Raw genomic sequence first — 19,058 nt, 5'->3', positions numbered from 1 at the left:
AGTCACTCGAGTCCTGTCTCGCAAAAAAACTGTCCAGAGAGCTCTGTTTTTGGCGTCTCTTTAAAACTTCCCTAAAATGCACATATTTTTCAGCCGCCTTGTGGTCCGAACTGGCAGCCTCACCATGCCTTACCACACTGTGTATGCTAGTACGCTTCTTAAATCTCTCAAACCAGCCTTTGCTGGCCTTAAATTCACTCACATCATCACTAGTTGCAGGCAATTTCTTTACCAAATCGTCATGTAACTGCCTAGCCTTTTCACAAATAAGCAACGTCATAAGACTATCTCCTGCTAATTGTTTCTCGTTTATCCACACCAATAATAACTTCTCAACATCTTCGAGTACTGGTGATCTCATTTTTGTCAGCATATTTACCCCCTTTGCAACAACAGCATCCTTGATTTCCTTTTTCTTGGCTATGATGGAAGATATGGTTGTACGGGATTTGTTATACATCCTGGCCAGTTCGCCCACACGTACGCCGCTATCATATTGTTCAATGATGTTTTTCTTAAATTCAATCATATTTCTCACCTTCTTTACCAAAGGTTTGGCACTAGGAGCTTTCTTTGGAGCCATGGTACCTTATTTAGCACTTAAATAACTTGCAAGCACTAAAATAAATGAAATATGAAATATTTCGCTGGAGCACGTGAGGGGACCGTCACTCACTGGTAAACAATGGCACACTGGCTGGGAAGGAAAGGCCGAGGCGGCTCAGACCGTGAGTACGCGTCCAGGATGAAGGACTATTAGCGAGTTACCGGACCATTTCCAAGCCAATATTTTGACGAAAAAACAGGACTATTTCCGAAATGGACGACTTTCAGGCCGGACGATTATGGAGGGACCACTGTATATTTTTTAATCTTTATACAGTACATAGTGTACTGTATACTGTAGTAAACAGAATAGAGGAAATCAGCTCTAGGTTTGCATACTGGTCAGAGAGCTGGTCGTAAGTCCGAGCAGTTGTTAAACAGGTAGGTCGTTAAGTGAGGCGTGCCTGTATTACCCAAAATGGAAAAACCAAGAAATTAAATTATTATAATCAAAAAGAAGCACTAAACCTACCCGAGAAATTAAAATAATTTTCTAGTAAGGAGGCAAATGTACATTTTTATTAGTATTATTACAACAAACCCTCTAATTGAGGAAGGTGGATGGCCAATATTGGCATTTGTGGTGGATATGAAAAATATTATTTTCAGTGATTGTAACAATAATGAACAATTCTGAAACCAATAAACTTTATTCATTGTTGCCAAATATACTGGTCCAGCAGATTTTATTCAGTATTTTCAAAGTCCATTAAATGGAGGGTTTATTGTAATAATAATAATAATATTATTATTATTATTATTATAACACTAACATCCTTCTCATCCTCTCCCAGCTTGTAGCAATTTCAAGTTAAATAAGCTGTCTTAGACTTGGTCTCTCCATGACCTTCCAATAACTCCACCACATTATCTACATCAATGGCCTTAAAGCAAACATTTTTAGTAATGAATACTATCCTTTAGTGAACTTCAAACTCTTTCCTGGAAACTACACATTTCATTGTGGCTACCTTTAATTCTTTTTAATTTGTAATTTTATTCATGATGTTACAGTGTACATAAAGTTCCTAATTGCTGGTTTATTTTCATCAGACTTAATTTGTTCAGTCAGCCTTCAAGCAAATGCCTGGAGTCCTAAATATCAATTATGAATAACACTCATGCTAAGAGGGATGTTTGGCTGGCTTTGGTTCATGATATAAATGAGTCACTCTCCAAAGTTTTTGCCATTATGAATACCAATACTCAATTTTAGGGAAGGGGTAAAGGAAGTTTTGTGGGCGAGGGGCTTGGACTTCCAGCAAGCTTGCCTGAGTGTGTTAGATAGGACTGAATGGAGACAAATGGTTTTTGGGACCTGACGAGCTGTCGGAGTGTGAGCAGGGTAATAATTTGTAAAGGGATTCAGGGAAACCAGTTTGCCGGACTTGAGTCCTGGAAATGGGAAGTACAATGCCTGCACTTTAAAGGAGGGGTTTAGGATATTCGCAGTTTGGAGGGACATCTAAACTGTTGTATCTGAGCGCCTCTGCAAAGACAATGATTATGTATGAGTGATGATGAAAGTTTTTTTTCTTTCTTTTTGGGTTTTTCTTTCTTTCTGGGTCACCCTGCCTCAGTGGGAAACGGTCGACGTGTTAACAAAATTTTTTTTAAAATCAATCAATGCCTACCAAGTCGCAAGGTATACAGAAGTAAGATTAATGACAAGATAGGCCCACTTAAGAGTAACTCAGGTCAGATCACTGACAGTGATAAGGAAATGTGTGAACTTTTCAACACTTACTTCCTCTCAGTTTTTACTCTGGAAGATACTAGCGAAATTCCAGAAATAATAAATTATGTAGAACAGGATGACAATGAACTAGGCACTATTGGGGTAACTAGTGAGATGGTCCTCAGACAAATAGAGAAATTAAAACCTAACAAATTCCCAGGCCCTGATGAATTGTTTGCAAGGGTTTTAAAGGAATGTAAAGAGGAACTTAGCATACCTTTGGCTAATCTTTCCAATATATCACTACAAACTGGCATAGTGCCAGACAAGTGGAAAATGGCAAATGTAATACCTATTTACAAGGCAGGTGACAGGTCCTTAGCTTCAAGCAATATATCAATAAGCCTTACCTCCATAGTGTTATAATTTATGGAATCAATTATTGCCAAGGCAATTCATAGCCACCTTGAAAGGCATAAATCTCAGCATGGTTTTACCAAGGGGCGTTCCTGTCTTAGGAATTTACTAACTTTTTTCACTAAGGTATTTGAGGAGGTATAGGTAGTAGGTTGTAAGACAGCAACCACCCAGGGAGGTACTACTGTCCTAAGTGAGTGTAAAACGAAAGCCTGTAACTGTTTTACAAGATGGTAGGATTGCTGGTGTCTTTTGTCTGTCTCATAAATATGCAAGATTACAAGTACGTCTTGCTACTTCTACTTAAACTTAGGTCACACTACACATACATGTACAAGCATATACACACACACCCCTCTGGGTTTTCTTCTATTTTCTAGTTCTTGTTCTTGTTTATTTTCTCTTACCTCCATGGGGAAATGGAACAGAATTCTTCCTCTGTAGGCTGTGTGTGTTGTAAGAGGCAACTAAAATGCCAGGAGCAAGGGGCTAGTAACCCCTTCTCCTGTATATATTACTAAATGTAAAAGGAGAAACTTTCGTTTTTACTTTTGGGCCACCCCGCCTCGGTGGGATACGGCCGGTGTGTTGAAAGAAAGATTTGAGGAGGTTGATCATGGTACTGAACATGATATTGTGTATATGGACTTCAGTAAGGGTTTCGATAGTTCCACAACAGAGGCTATTGAGGAAACTTAAGGCATACGGAATAGGAGAAATTTTTTCCTGGGTAGAGGCATGGTTGATAAATAGGCAGCAGAGAGTTTGCATAAATGGGAAGAAATCAGAATGGGGGCACGCCACAAGCGGTGTTCCACAGGGGTCAGTGATGGCTCCCTTGTTGTTCACAATTTACATAAACGACATGGATGAGGGAATAAATAGCGACATAAGCAAATTTGCTGATGACACCAAAACAGGCCATCCAATTCATTTTAATGAGGACATCAGAGAACTTGACGTGCTGTTGGAGTGTGAGCAAAGTAACATTTATGAAGGGATTCAGGGAAACCGGCAGGCCGGACTTGAGTCCTGGAGATGGGAAGTACAGTGCCTGCACTCTGAAGGAGGGGTGTTAATGTTGCAGTTTAAAAACTGTAGTGTAAAGCACCCTTCTGGCAAGACAGTGATGGAGTGAATGATGGTGAAAGTTTTTCTTTTTCGGGCCACCCTGCCTTGGTGGGAATCGGCCGGTGTGATAATAATAAAAAAAAAAAATCAGAGAACTCCAGGATGATTTGAGTAGACTGATGCAGTGGTCAGAAAAGTGGCAGATGCAATTTAATATAGACAAATGCCAAGTTCTAAATGTTGGCAGGAAAATAACCATGCCACATATAAACTAAATAATGTAGATCTTAATATTACTGATTGCAAAAATAATTTAGAAGTTCTGGTTAGCAGTAATCTGAAATCAAGACAACAATGCATAAGTGTTTGCAATAAAGCTAACAGAATCCTTGGCTTCATATCAAGAAGTATAAATAATAGAAGTCCTCAGGTTGTTTTTCAACTCTATATCTTTGGTTAGGCCTCATTTAGATTATGCTGCTCAGTTCTGGTCACCGTAATACAGAATGGATATAAATGCAATGGAAAACGTAGAGAGGAGGATGACAAAATTGATCCCATGTATCATAAATCTTCCCTGTGAGAATAGACTGAGGGCCCTGAATCTGCACTCTCTAGAAAGGCATAGAATTTGGGGGGATATGACTGAATATTATGCAGAAAATTCGGAGTGTGGAAATTAGGAGAAGGTGTGGAGTTAATAAAAGTATTAGTCAGAGGGCTGAAGAAGGGTTGTTGAGGTGGTTTGGTCATTTAGAGAGAATGGATCAAAGCAGAATGACATGGAGAGCATATAAATCTGTAGGGGAAGGAAGGCGGAGTAGGGGTCATCCTCGAAAAGGTTGGAGGGAGGGGGTAAAGGTTTTGTGGGCGAGGGGTTTGGACTTCCAGCAAGCGTGCATGAGCATGTTAGATAGGAGTAAATGGAGACGAATGGTATTTGGGACCTGACGAGCTGTTGGAGTGTGAGCAGGGTAATATTTAGTGAAGGGATTCAGGGAAATAGGTTATTTTTATATAGCCAGACTTGAGTCCTGGAAATGGGAAGTACAATGCCTGCACTTTAAAGGAGGAGTTTGGGATATTGGCAGCTTGGAGGGATGTGTTGTGTATCTTTATATGTATATGCTTCTAAACTGTTGTATTCTGAGCACCTCTGCAAAAACAGTAATTATGTGTGAGTGAGGTCAGAGTGTTGAATGATGATGAAAGTATTTTATTTTTCTGGATTTTCTTTCTTTTTGGGTCACCCTGCTTCGGTGGGAGATGGCCAATTTGTTAAAAAAAAAAAAAGACTGAGGTGTATAAATGGAAAACAGGAATAAATAAAGGGGATGTAAATAGGGTGCTAAAAATATCTAGCCTAGACAGGACTTGCAGTAATGGCTTTAAGCTGGAAAAATTCAGATTCAGGAAGGATATAGGAAAGCACTGGTTTGATAATAGAGTTGTGGATGAGTGGAACAAACTCCCGGGTACCGTCACAGAAGCCAAGACGTGTAATTTTAAAAATAGGCTAGATGAATACATGAGTGGGTGTGAGATGGACCTGACTAACTTTGCTACTAGGTTTGATGCTGTGCTCCTTCCTTAAGTGAATGTGACATGACCTGACTAGGTTAGGGGGTTGGCTTAAGCCAGTAGGAGAATTGGACCTGCCTCGCATTGGCCAGTAGGCCTGCTACAGTGTTCCTTCTTTCTTATGTTCTTAATATGCTAATGATACCATCAGAATTAGTCGATACCCACCAATACTTTGCCACACCCGTAGTTAATACAAATACGAAGCACTTGCTGTCAGTTTCTCACTCAAAGGAGAATGACCAAGAACTACTGAGGCAACACCTAGGTTCCCTGTATCACTGATCAAATGTAAAATAGCCATTTTTTATGTTAAAATAAGTGATCTTTCCCAAAGTATTTACATCACTGCAAACCTTATCATACAGTGCCTTTTAATACCTCAATGACCAAGATAAAAATGTATAACACTGAAGCAAAATGAAAAAAAATACCCTTGAATATTCCAAGGTATTTTTCAATGCCTTAAAACAAAATAAAAAATAATGACTAGGTGGCTAGGTCATGATACGTCACAGCCATCTAGTATGAGTCTGTACATGAATGGCATACATTGCCGACAAGATGAAGAATTAGACACGTGCGACATCTGGGTATCTTTACTTGTACAAGTTTTGCCATCCAGTGGCTTTATCAATACAATACCTTCTTGCATACTCCTGGCCCATCCCTTGGGGATAAAATATTTTTTTCCTTTTTTCAGACTTATGGCACAGAAGTGGCTTTCAATTTGAAGAGTTTGGACAGCTTAAAAGTTAATGGACGCAATAAAAACTTTGTCAGAACTGCTTCACAAGGACTCACGCTTGTGTAACAAACACTAGGAAATCCTGCCTACCAATGAAAATGCCTTTGTCTGGTGTACGTCCCTCATCTGATACCAGAACGTATATAAGTGCCAATTTTCTGCCTGTGCTCTAGATTCAAGACTACGATGCTCTTCACCAACTCCATGGGTGAAGTACTGATTACCTCATCTTTTGTATATACAGTGGACCCCCGCCTTACAATATTATTTCATTCCAGAAGTATGTTCAGGTGCCGTTACTGAACGAATTTGTTCCCATAAGGAATATTGTGAATTAGATTAGTCCATTTCAGACCCCCAAAAATACACGTACACAAGCACTTACATAAATACACTTACATAATTGGTCACATTGGGAGCTGATCGTAAGGCGGGGGTCCACTGTAGTTCTACAATCTTCACATTAAGTCCTTGTATTGATAAACCCAATGGATGGCAAAATGTCTACAAATAAAGATACCCAGATGTCGCATGTTTCTAATTCTTCAGTGTGAGCTCTGCTACCAACCACTGGTCACATACGATACAATAATTTTCATACCCTATACCAAAACCAACGGTGTTGTTAGCTCAGTTATATTTCAGCTGTCTCAAAGAATATCAAAATGTCATACTGTACATCAAAGCTTCAAAGAGTAATTACCCATATACATTACAGTTTGCAATAATGGGATAGCAAATTTAAACAAATCGTATACCAACATATTGTTGCAGTATGAATAAAATTTGTAATGGTTTACTCTGCTCTTCTCTCTAGTTATGCTTTAAAAATTTGTGCCTAATATTTTATGTACAATATCAAAGGTAGTCAAGGAAATTGCTTACAGTACTATACTTAACTATATGTGGTTGCAGGGGTCGATTCACAGCTCCTGGCTGTATTTTTCCATTTTATTTTTTTTGCCGTAAGAACAGGGCATGCTGTACTGTACAAAAATGTATTTAATCATGCAGGAAATAACAGCTTTTTTCATATGCATACTGTACTAAACAATTTAAAGTTTAACTAAGAAAACCATAATTGTAATACAATTAATTAAGCTGCTGTACATCTGTATCAGATGAAGTTTATAATACTGACTAATAATAATGACTAGAACATAAGCAAAAACCATCAAAAACTTTTCATAATATTAAACAAAAGCAATAATACAGTATAATTACCTTCTATATTGCCTCTTAGCTTTGTAAACGATGGCCATGTAAATAACATTCAATGTACTTGTACACACTAAATATTTCTTACACCTAAATTAGGTGTACTATTGTATAATAAAATGACTTGCAATGGAGACTAGACAATGTAATACACTGTATTTGAATGCAATTAAAATGACTAGATGAATGAATAAATGATAATACTCATTATAATCCTAAACAATGATGCAGTCTTGCTAAAATATAACAATACTATTCCTAATTTGATTTCAGTAATGTCATTTAATCATATAAATATCTGAAGATGACCAGCAAGTCCAAGGAATTTACAAAAACTTGGAAATGGTGAAAGTTTGTTTTACAAGTTAAAAGAAGAAAACATAAAAAGAATTTGTCTTTTACAAATAAGCAACCAGAAAATTCCTTTTAGCAACAGCAAATTTGACAGAGAATGATATGACACTTACAAGTTTTTCTCTTTTGGACGGAATGCAATCACATTGCTTATTTTCACTGGTCCCTGGGATATGCAGAGGGGTTTCACAAGAGTCAACATTTTGTGTGTGAAAAATTGGCCTTGTGATACATATGTAAATATTTTCTCTATATAAAACAAATATTAACTAATAACTACCAAAAAATTTGAACACAATTGGCTATCACTTCAAACAAATACACAACTAGCACTTAAATATAATGACTAATAATACTCTTCACACTAGCATTATATCCTTCAAGGCTTGCTTAATACCTGTATTTTAATTCATATTCAGTGTAATGCATTTCTACAATTTCAAACTAATATGAGCAATTTATTCAAATGTGTGTGTTTATATATTGAGTATATATTATACTTCCTCTATATACACAAGGAAAATTCACTGATATGCAAATTCTATTTAAACAAGAAAAGGGAAAATGTCATTCAGACATCTGTGGCCCTTGTGCTCAAAACAAACATGTACAGTAATAACCGAACATTTTGTGCTATCCTGAGTCAGCTGTACTTCAAATCGATCATCTAAAGGTCATATGTAGGAAACGTGATTTATGGTAACAACATATATTAGTCAAAGATCTGAGAGTCAGACTTGCAGACAAAGCTGTACAGAAGACTCACAATTCATGCATCCGTAACTAGTGTCATCAATAACTCACTATTTAAAATTCTGTTCCCAAGACCAAGAAACATCCACAAGGCCATTATTTTAGAGGAAGGCCTAACTTCACTCCTTGGTGTAAACACCCACCCATGCTGTCCCATTCCATTCTTGTGTGTTTATCAGTCCATTTTCAATCTTTTCATTATCCTGTCTCATCTTCAAATATTAACCATGGCACCTAAAAGGAATACTATTAATGCTGACAATGCCAAGAAGAAAATTAGGCATAAAACTAAGCCTATTTCATAAAACACTCTCAGTGACTGATATGCCGAAGGGTGGCACACGAGTCCCAGAGACAGTGCAAACATATGGTGTTAGAGAATCAGCAATTTATTAAATTTGAGAATGACATGAAGAAAAGACCTTATGCAATAAGTAATCCACAATATGACAATGAAAAGAATGGCAAAGAGGACCGATAGCTTTATAAGAAAGAAAAATCACCGAGTGTGTAGACTGAGCAGAAAAAGAACAGTACCTCAATGCACTTATGATCATGGTAAAAACCCATCTTACTATAAAACAGCAAAGCCAGGACACAGAGCCTGCAAAACATAGTTTGTTCACTTCTGGATGGTTTTTTAAGTTTTAAGAAGTACAGCAGGCAGAATAAATGTCAGATGGGAAGATGCATCTGCTGATCATGTGGCTACAGGAAATTTCCTTGTGGAACTGCAGGAAATTATTTCTAAGGATGACTATAAGCCTGAGCAAGTATTCAGTGCTGACAAGACTGGCATATTCTGAAAGGCCTGGTACTGTAGTGCCACAACTATCCTCTCCACTCAAAGATTATGCACTAGAAACTAGACTAAGATCAAAAAATTTTTATGAAACTTTTTTTTTAGCTATTGTATATGTACTCTTCTACTGTCTAAATTTCACTACTGTACAGGCATTGTACTAGGCCATATCAACTACAATATTAAGTAAGAAAAGCTAGGAAATTAAGAAAGCTTGTTTGGGTTTTTAGAGGTGTCAAGAACACAGCCTTACAGAATTGGTTTCTCCCTTCTTCAACATCATACCTACTGTTGAACAGTGTACTGAATTTATCTCTACCATGTCCTCATCCAACTGATTCTGCTTTCAACCACTCTCAAACTAAAGAAATACCTAACATCTCATTCCCTGTGACTCATCTACATTTTCAGCTTCCAAGTGTCTGCTTGTTCCTAGTTTTCTTCAAATACTACAATCTATCAATTCCTCCTAAAACTTAGTATATCATAATAACATCACCCCAGAACAACAAGTCCTTTTGCCAAAGAAAAAAGTAGGAGAATAGAGAGAAAAGGAAAAAAGGGAAAAGAAGGTACACAGTGTGTGTGAGGAAAGGGGACAGAGTGTAGGAACAAGTGAGAGGGTATTTGTGTGTGTTAGTAGTAAAAGAAGCAGAGTTAAGCTGGGTGTTCTGTCTTCATTGTTAAGGTTATCAAATCTGTAAGTTTTCAGTGTGTGTGTGTGTGTGTGTGTGTGTGTGTGTGTGTGTGTGTGTGTGTGTGTGCGTGTGCGTGTGCGTGTGCGTGTGTGTGTGCGTGTGCGTGTGCGTGCATATGTATGCATATGTAAGCACACAAATATGCCTAAAAGCTGGTAGTGAAACATTAAAGAACTCAGTAAAGCAGTAGAGCTCAGTGCTTACTTGACATGTTTTACTTAATCTAGTAAAATAAAATATTCAACAGATTTTCTGTTTAAATAATAATAATACTGAATTGCATATCCCAAATTAGTGTAACTTGGAATACAATACAAAACAATTTAAAAAAATAAACTTGATGTTTTTTGTGTGTCAGTAATAGGGTTTTTCTTGACTACCATAAATTATCTAGAAATATATTGACACCCATCAAAGACATAAATTATTTGCAATTATTACTGTAAAACTGAGCAATGTTCTTTCCAAATAATGGTACAGTAACAAATATTCACAATATAAATACACACACAAGCAATATACACCAGATTTTTGTAGCATTTATTTGAGGCACTTTCTATATTTAACGAGGCAAATACAATTTTCCATGTGTTAGTGCTACATACCAGCAATATAACATTTCCCTATCTTGACAATCTGAAGTATAATTAGCAGTAACACACTTTGTGACCCATAATGCCACATCAGTGGAACCTAAACTACGACAGAATAAAATGTAAGTAATGTACCAGTAAATATCCAGTGAACACCAAGTCTCACATTCTTGGTTTGAAATATAATCAGATGTAAAATATGATACACTGGTACTGTGCTACATTTTGGAATGGTTTATTGGGAAGGTTAGAATACATTACTTGAATGTTGCCCTCAAAATAAAATGCCATAATTCATTTAATTTTGTATGGAGTACATTAATAGTACAGCATGAATATTCATTATACTAAAATGAAAAAACTATATACAAAACTAAAAACCTAATACCTGTAACTTAAAAGTGTAAGCATACCTTTTAAGTTGATTTCCCACTAAACCTAAAAATGTTATGATTTAGTGCATCAGTCAATTCTTTTTCCTAACACAAGTTCATGCGGCAGTTGGACGGAATACATCACATTCTAGAGGAAGCAACAGATCTCACTTCTTCTTGAGATTCTTACACACCCAATCTAAGCCATCCTGTAAAAGAACAAATAGTCAGTGTTTGCTGAACATTAACCATCGCCATTTCCCATCAAGGCAGTATACCAAGTAATTAACATATTAACCGCCTTTCATTCTATATCAAATAAATGTCTTCCCAAGCGATTTGAACTGCAACAGTTTTTCATGTTAAGAGTCCAATATATAGGAAATATCTGAATTATTTTATGAAAAAGAGGATAAGTATACAAGGTATGATATAGCACGTAATGAAAGTAGTATGTTATATTATGTACCGGTGGATAAAAGGTTGATGGATAGGCTTGATAATGTCCACGTTTATAGAGAGCCAATGGATATATCGGATCATTACTTAGTTGTAGTTACAGTTAGAGAAAGAAGTAGATGGGACAAAAGAAAAATGGCAACAGCAAGTGAGAGAGAGGTAAAAGTTTATAAACTCAGGGAGAAGAAGTTAGGGTGAGATATAAGCAACTATTGGCAGAAAGGTGGGCTAGTGCAAGTATAGGTAGGGGGAGGGGGGTTGAAGAGGGATGGGATAGTTTTAAAAATGCAGTGTTAGAATGTGGGGCAGAAGTTTGTGGCTACAGGAGGGTGGGTGCAGGAGGAAAGAGGAATGATTGGTGGAATGATGAGGTAAAGGGTGCAATAAAAGAGAAAAAGGTAGCTTATGAGAGGTTTTTACAAAGCAGAAGTGATGGGGAGCTGGAGGTATTGGGAAGATTGTAGGAATATTTTGAAGAACTTTTAAATGATGATGAAGAAAGGGAGGCAGTAATTTCATGCACTGGACAGGGAGGAATAACATCTTTTAGGAGTGAAGAATTGCAGGCTGTGAGTGTGGGGGAGGTGCATGAGGCATTATGTAGAATGAAAGAGGATAAAGCAGCTGAAACGGATGGGATCATGACAGAAATGTTAAAAGCAGGGGAATGATGTACTGTTGGAGTGGTTAGTTTTTTGTTTAATAAATGCATGAAAGTGGGAAAAGTACCTAGGGATTGGCAGAGAGCATGTATAGTTCCTTTATATAAAGGGAATGGGGACAAGAGAGACTGTAAAAATTACAGGGGAATAAGTTTACTGAGCATACCAGGTAAAGTGTATGGTAGGATTATTATTGAAAGAATTAGAGGTAAGACAGAGAGCAAGATTGCGGATGAGCAAGGAGGCTCTAGAATGCGTAGGGGATGTGTAGATTAAGTATTTACACTGAACCATATATGTGAACAGTATTTAGATAAAGGTAGGGAGTTATCATTGCATTTATGGATTTAGAAAAGGCATAAGATATAGTGGATCGGGGAGCAATGTGGCAGATGTTGCAAGTGTATGGAATAGGTAGTAAGTTACTAAATGCTGTAAAGAGCTTTTATGAGGATAGTGAGGCTCAGGTTAGGGTGTGTAGGAGAGAGGGAGATTACTTCCCAGTAAAAGCGAGTCTTAGACATAGATGTGTATGTCACCATGGCTGTTTAACATATTTATAGATGGGGTTGTAAAAGAAGTAAATGCTATGCTAGGGTGTTGGGGAGAGGGGTGGGATTAAATTATGGAGAATCAAATACAAAATGCGAATTGACAGTTACTTTTTGCTGATGATACTGTGGTTTTGGGAGATTCTAAAGAAAAGTTTTAAAGGTTAGTGGACAAGTTTAGGAGGATGTGTAAAGGTAGAAAGTTGAAAGTAAGAGTAAGGTGATGAGGGTAACAACCGATTTAGGTAAAGAAAAACTGAATATCACATTAGAGGGAGGGAGTATGGAAGAAAGTGAATGTTTTCAGATATTTGGAAGTTGACTTGTCAGTGGATGGGTTTATGAAGGATGAGGTTAACCATAGAATTGATGAAAGAAAAAAGGTGTGTGGTGCACTGAGGTATCTGTAGAGAAAAAAAAAATGTTATCCAGGGAGGCAAAGAAGGGAATGAATGAGAGCATAGTGGTACTAACACTCTTATATGGGTGTGAAGGATGGGTTGTAAATGTTGCAGCGAGGAGGAGTCTCGAGGCAGTGGAGATGTCGTGTCTAAGGTGTGTGGTGTAAATATTATACAGAGAATTTATAGTGTGGAAATTAGGAGGAGGTGTAGAGTTACTAAAAGTATTAGTCAGAGGGCTGAAGAGGGGTTGTTGAGGTGGTTTGGTCATTTAGAGAGAATGGAACAAAGTAAAATGACTTGGAGAGCGTACAAATCTGTAGGGGAAGGAAGATGGGATAGGGGTCATCTTCGAAAAGGTTGGAGGGAAGGGGTAAAGGAGGTTTTTTGGGTGAGGGACTTGGACTTCTAGCAAGCACACGTGTGTTAGACAGGAGTGAATGGAGCCGAATGGTTTTTGGGACCTGATAAACTGTTGGAGTGTGAGCAGGGTAATATTTTATGAAGGGATTCAGGAAAACCGGTTAACAGGACACAAGTCCTGGAAGTGGGAAGTATAATGCCTGCACTTTAAAGGAGAGGTTTGGGATATTGGCAGTTTGAAGGGAAATCTAAACTGTTGTATCTCAGTGCCTCTGCAAAGACAGTGATTATGTATGAGTGATGGTGAAAATGTTGAATGATGAAAGTTTTTTCTTTCTTTTTCGTATTTTTTTCTTTCTTTTTGGGTCACCCTGCCTCAGTAGGAAATGGCCAACGTGTTAAAAAAAATCTGACTTCTTCATTGTGGGGGGTTTACTTGAGACAAAGGGGATCTGTAATTAATATGTATGGTTTTGAGGCAGTTGTTATATTGTAACTGAACATTTACATGTTGCTGAGAATCTTCCGAAAAGTAGAAAAGTATCTCCTCAAGCTTAATGCCATAAAAGCGAGATTTTTTTTTCAAGTTTTCTGATTTACATTCAGTTTGAATTTCCCTACAATCCTGAAAGAAAAATTTGATTTTTATTTAAAAAAAATCCAATTTCATGAAATTAGAAAAAAAAAAGAAGTCAAATTAACAGCCAGACAACTTAAAATTAATAGAAAAATGCTTTCAATTAAGATATACAGTGGTCCCTCGCCTAACGAACGCATCGCATAACGTTAAATCCACCTAGCGATACATTTTAACGCAAAAATTTTGCCTCGGCTAGCGCTAAAAAACTCGCTCAGCACAATTCGTTCGAGACGCATCCACGTGCGGCCTGAGCCCACCTCACTATTCCGTGGGTGCCAGTGTTTACAAGCCAGCCACTGCGGTCGCTTCCAAGCATACAATCGGAACATTTCATATTATCACAGCCTTTTTAGTGATTGCACCTGCAAAATAAGTCACCATGGGCCCCAAGAAAGCTTCTAGTGCCAACCCTACAGCAAAAAGGGTGAGAATTACTATGAATATGAAGAAAGAGATCATTGCTAAGTATGAAAGTGGAGTGCGTGTCTCCGAGCTGGCCAGGTTGTACACAAAACCCCAATCAACCATCACTACTATTGTGGCCAAGAAAACGGAAATCAAGGAAGCTGTTCTTGCCAAAGGTGCAACTTTGTTTTCGAAACAGAGATCGCAAGTGACAAAAGATGTTGAGAGACTGTTATTGGTGTGGATAAATGAAAAACAGATAGCAGGAGATAGCATCTCTCAAGCGATCATATGTGAAAAGGCTAGGTAGTTGCATGACGATTTAATTAGAAAAATGCCTGCAACTAGTGGTGATGTGAGTGAATTTAAGGCCAGCAAAGGTTGGTTTGAGAGATTTAAGAATCGTAGTGGCATACAGTGTGATAAGGCATGGTGAGGCTGCCAGTTCGGACCACAAAGCGGCTGAAAAATATGTGCAGGAATTCAAGGAGTACACAGACAGTGAAGAACTGAAACCTGAACAAGTGTTTGTGACGAAACAGGCCTGTTTTGGAAGAAAATGCCAAGCAGGGCCTACATTACTCAGGAGGAAAAGGCACTCCCAGGACATAAGCCTAAGAAAGATAGGCTTACTCTGTTGATGTGTGTTAATGCTAGTGGTGATTGCAAAGTGAAGCCTTTATTGGTGTATCACTCTGAAACTCCCAGAGTGTTCAGGAAAAACAATGTCCTCAAGGCTAATTTGTGTGTGCTGTGGAGGGCAAACAGTAAGGCATGGGTCACTAGGGATTTTTTCTATGTGAAAAATTACCTAATTGAAAAGAAATTAGACCTTAAGTGACTCCTGGTATTAGACAATGCTCCTGGTCATCCTTCAGACATGGCAGAGCGACTTTCTGTGGAAATGAGCTTCATTAAGTTCAAGTTTTTGCCTCCTAATACCACTCCTCTCCTGCAGCCCATGGACCAGCAGGTCATTTCCAACTTCAAGAAACTGTACACAAAAGCTATGTTTGAAAGGTGCTTTGTAGTGACCTCAGAAACTCAACTAAGAGAGTTTTGGAAAGATCACTTTAGCATCCTCAATTGTGTAAACATTATAGGTAAGGTTTGGGAGGAAGTGACTAAGAGGACCTTGAACTCTGCTTGGAAGAAACTGTGGCCAGAATGTGTAGACAAAAGGGATTTTGAAGGGTTTGAGGCTAACCCTGGGAATCCTATGCCAGTTGAGGAATCCATTGTGGCACTGGGGAAGTCCTTGGGGTTGGAGGTTAGTGGGGAGGATGTGGAAGAGTTGGTGGAGGAGGACAATGAAGAACTAACCACTGATGAGCTGCTAGATCATCTTCAACAGCAAGAGGCCACACCTGAGGAAACTGCTTCGGAGGAGGGGATAGAGAAATTGAAGAAGTTGCCTACTTCAAAGATTAAGGAAATGTGTGCAATGTGGCTTAAAGTGCAAACCTTTTTTGATGAAAATCACCCTCACACAGCTATTGCAAGCCGTGCTGGTGGCTATTACACTGACAATGTTGTGAAACACTTTAGGAATGTCATAAAGGAACGGGAGGTACAGGCCTCTATGGACAGATATGTTGTGCGACAGAGGTCCAGTGACTCTCAAGCTGGTCCTAATGGCATTAAAAGAAGGGAAGTAACCCCGGAAAAGGACTTGCCATCTCAAGTCCTAATGGAAGGGGATTCCCCTTCTAAACATTAACACCATCCACAGTCTCCCCTCCTCCCATCCCATCAATCATCACCAGATCTTCAATAAAGGTAAGTGTCATGTAACTGTGCATGTCTTCAGTTTGTGTGTATTAAAATTAATATTTCATGCGGTAAAAAATTTTTTTTGTTCATACTTTGGGGTGTCAGGAACGGATTAATTTGATTTCCATTATTTCTTATGGGAAAAATTAATTTGGCTAATGATAATTTCGCCTAACGTTGAGCTCTCAGGAACGGATTAATAGCGTTAGGCGAGGGTCCACTGTACCTATATTTAGGGTTTGAAGCTGATCAGAAGAGGCATTCTCTAATTATTACATAGGAAACTTATTACAGTACTCAATAAAATTAGCAAACTGAAACTGACACAACTCAGAGTGATTGAATTTCCCCCATAGGGATATCTAATAAAACCAAATACAGTGGTCCCTCGTTTTTCGAAGTTAATCGGTTCCTGGAGTTGCTACTATTATCGAAATCTATGATTTGCGAATCAATTTTCCCCATAAGAAATAATGTAAATACAATTAATCCGTTCCTGACACCCAGAAGTATTAAAACAAAAAATTTTTTTACATGAAATATAGATGTAGTATTTGTTTTTTATTTATTTATTTTATAATTTGAACATACATACAGAGGTACAAAAAAATACAGGTAAGAGCAGCATGCCAAAGCCACTTGTATGCATAGCATTACGGGCAGGTTTAAAATTAACTTAAGATTAACTAAGCAATGATGTAATCAGTGATAAAACATTATTGTAAACAGATAACATTAAAGCACAAATGAGTATTACAAAGACAGGTCATATGGTTGCATGCATTGCTGTACATTCAGTAGAATGAAGTATTCTGTTAGGTAGTGTATCTAAAAAATAACAAAGTTAGATTGGGTCTTTGGTTTAACGTTTATGTGATATAATTGTGAGAAACATTTAAGATATACAATTTATAAGGTTTAGTTATTCAGTATTTATTTGGTTTTGGGTGAGTAAGTGATCTTTGAGAAGAGACTTGAATTTATAAACAGGTAGTGTTTCTTTTATATTTACATGTAATGAATTCCAGATTTTAGGGCCTTTTATGTGCATTGAGTTTTTGCATAGCGTGAGATGGACATGAGGAACATCAAAGAGTGATCTGTGCCTTGTGTTATGGTCATGTGTTCTGTTGAGGTTGGCAAGGAGATGTTTGAGGGGAGGGTTAATATCAGAGTTAAGTGTTCTATGTATGTAATAGGTGCAGTAATAAGCATGGATGTTTTGTATGGTGAGTAGGTTTAGTGTTTTGAATATTGGTGGAGTGTGCTGCCTGTAGTGGGAATTTATCATCATTCTGACTGCAGCCTTTTGTTGGGTAATTAGTGGTCTGAGATGGTTAATTGTTGTTGAGCCCCATGCACAAATTCCATAGGTGAGATAGGGGTAAATAAGAGAGTGATATAGGGCCAGGAGGGCTGACTGTGGAACATAGTACCGTATCTTCGATAGTATGCCTACGGTCTTGGAAATTTTCTTAGAAATTTATTGTATATGTGTATGAAATTTGAGTCTATTATCAAGGTGGATTCCTAAGAATTTTACATAAACAATACAATGGGAAATGATGAATGAAACATTAACAGCATAACACTTACCTTTATTGGAGATTCTTCTTAGTGTATGGGAGACTGGAGGAGGAGAGAGATTGGATTGTTTACAGTTTGGAAGGGGAATCCCCTTCCAGCAACACCTCAGGTACCAATTGCTTTTCTGGGGTTGCTTCTCTTCTCTGTTTCTTAATGCCACTAGGACCACCTTGAGAGTCACTGAGTCCTGTCTCGCAAAATAACTGTGGAGAGAGCTGTTTCTGGAGTCTCTTTAACACTTCCCTAAAATGGCCCAAGACTTTGTCACTGTACATGTTGCCAACATGGCTTGCAACAACTTTGTCAGGGTGATGTTTCTCCATAAAGCTTTCCATCTTACCCCACATAGCAAAAATCTCTTTAATTTCTGAAGAAGGCACCTTCTTCCATCTCTCTTCCTCCTCCTCTGCAGCAAGATTCTGAGCTGCGATCTGTTGCTGTTCCTGCTGAAGCTCTTGCAGCAGGAACAGCAACAGCGTCCTTGATTTCCTTTTTCTTGGCCACTATGGAACATATGGTTGTGTAGGGTTTCTTATACATCTTGGCCAGTTTGGCCGCACTTGTGCCACTTTCATATTGTTCAATGATGTTTTTCTTCAATTCAATCGTATTTCTCACCTTCTTTACCACAGGCTTGGCACTAGGAGCTTTCTTTGGAGCCATGGTAGCTTATTTAGTACTTGCAAGCACTAAAATGAGTGGAATATTATGAAATATTTCGTAGGAGCACGTGAGGGGACCTTCGCTCACTGGTAAACAATGCCAGACTGGCTGGGTAGGGAGGCCGCCCCGGCTCACACCATGCGTACGCGTCCCGGACGAACTACTATTCGCGAGTCAACCTATGATTAGCGAGCTCATGTTTATACGAAAATATCCGTATGATTTCCAAAATCTATGATTCCCGAGAACTACGAAAAGCGAGGGACCACTGTACTACAGTGGATCCCCGGCATTCAATGGCATTGTTATACGTTAAATCCTGTATTCGATACATTTTAACGCAAAAATTTTGCCTTGCCACTCGTTAAAAAATCCGCCACACGATTCGTCCGGGACGCGTCCACGTGAGTGCCATTGTTTACAAGCCAGCCAGTGTGCTCGCATCTAAGCATATATTCGGTACATTTCATATTATCACAGTGTTTTTGGTGCTTGTTTCTGCAAAATAAGTCACCATGGGCCCCAAGAAAGCTTCTAGTGCCAACCCTGTGGTAAAAAGGGTGAGAATCAGTATGGAAATTAAGAAAGATATTGAAGGGTTTGGGGCTAACCCTGAGAAGCCTATGCCAGTTGTGGAATCCAGTGTGCCTACTTCAAAAAT

The 19,058-nt window shown here is 38.3% G+C and overlaps 2 protein-coding genes across 2 annotated transcripts in view; one reads left to right on the top strand and one right to left on the bottom strand.

Annotated features, from left to right (window-relative positions):
* LOC138850986 (uncharacterized) overlaps positions 1-6,261 on the top strand; it is a 115,957-nt gene extending 109,696 nt beyond the window's left edge. The window contains exon 7 of the transcript XR_011393367.1: positions 6,057-6,261. The gene's annotated coding sequence lies outside the window, so the exon portion shown is untranslated. The remainder of the gene's footprint in view (positions 1-6,056) is intronic.
* Positions 6,262-7,038: 777 nt separating this feature from the next.
* The window catches only part of LOC128684555 (ADP-ribosylation factor-like protein 3), a 49,125-nt gene continuing 37,105 nt past the window's right edge, over positions 7,039-19,058 (bottom strand). Inside the window, exon 5 of the mRNA XM_053770815.2 lies at positions 7,039-11,102. Within this exon, the coding sequence (XP_053626790.1) occupies positions 11,061-11,102 (42 nt within the window). The 3' untranslated portion in view covers positions 7,039-11,060. The remainder of the gene's footprint in view (positions 11,103-19,058) is intronic.

Source organism: Cherax quadricarinatus, chromosome 4 (assembly GCF_038502225.1).
Source record: "Cherax quadricarinatus isolate ZL_2023a chromosome 4, ASM3850222v1, whole genome shotgun sequence".
In the NCBI taxonomy this organism is placed as follows: domain Eukaryota; kingdom Metazoa; phylum Arthropoda; class Malacostraca; order Decapoda; family Parastacidae; genus Cherax; species Cherax quadricarinatus.
The sequence above is the reverse complement of the archived record's forward strand: the minus strand, read 5'-3'. Positions and strand labels throughout refer to the sequence as shown.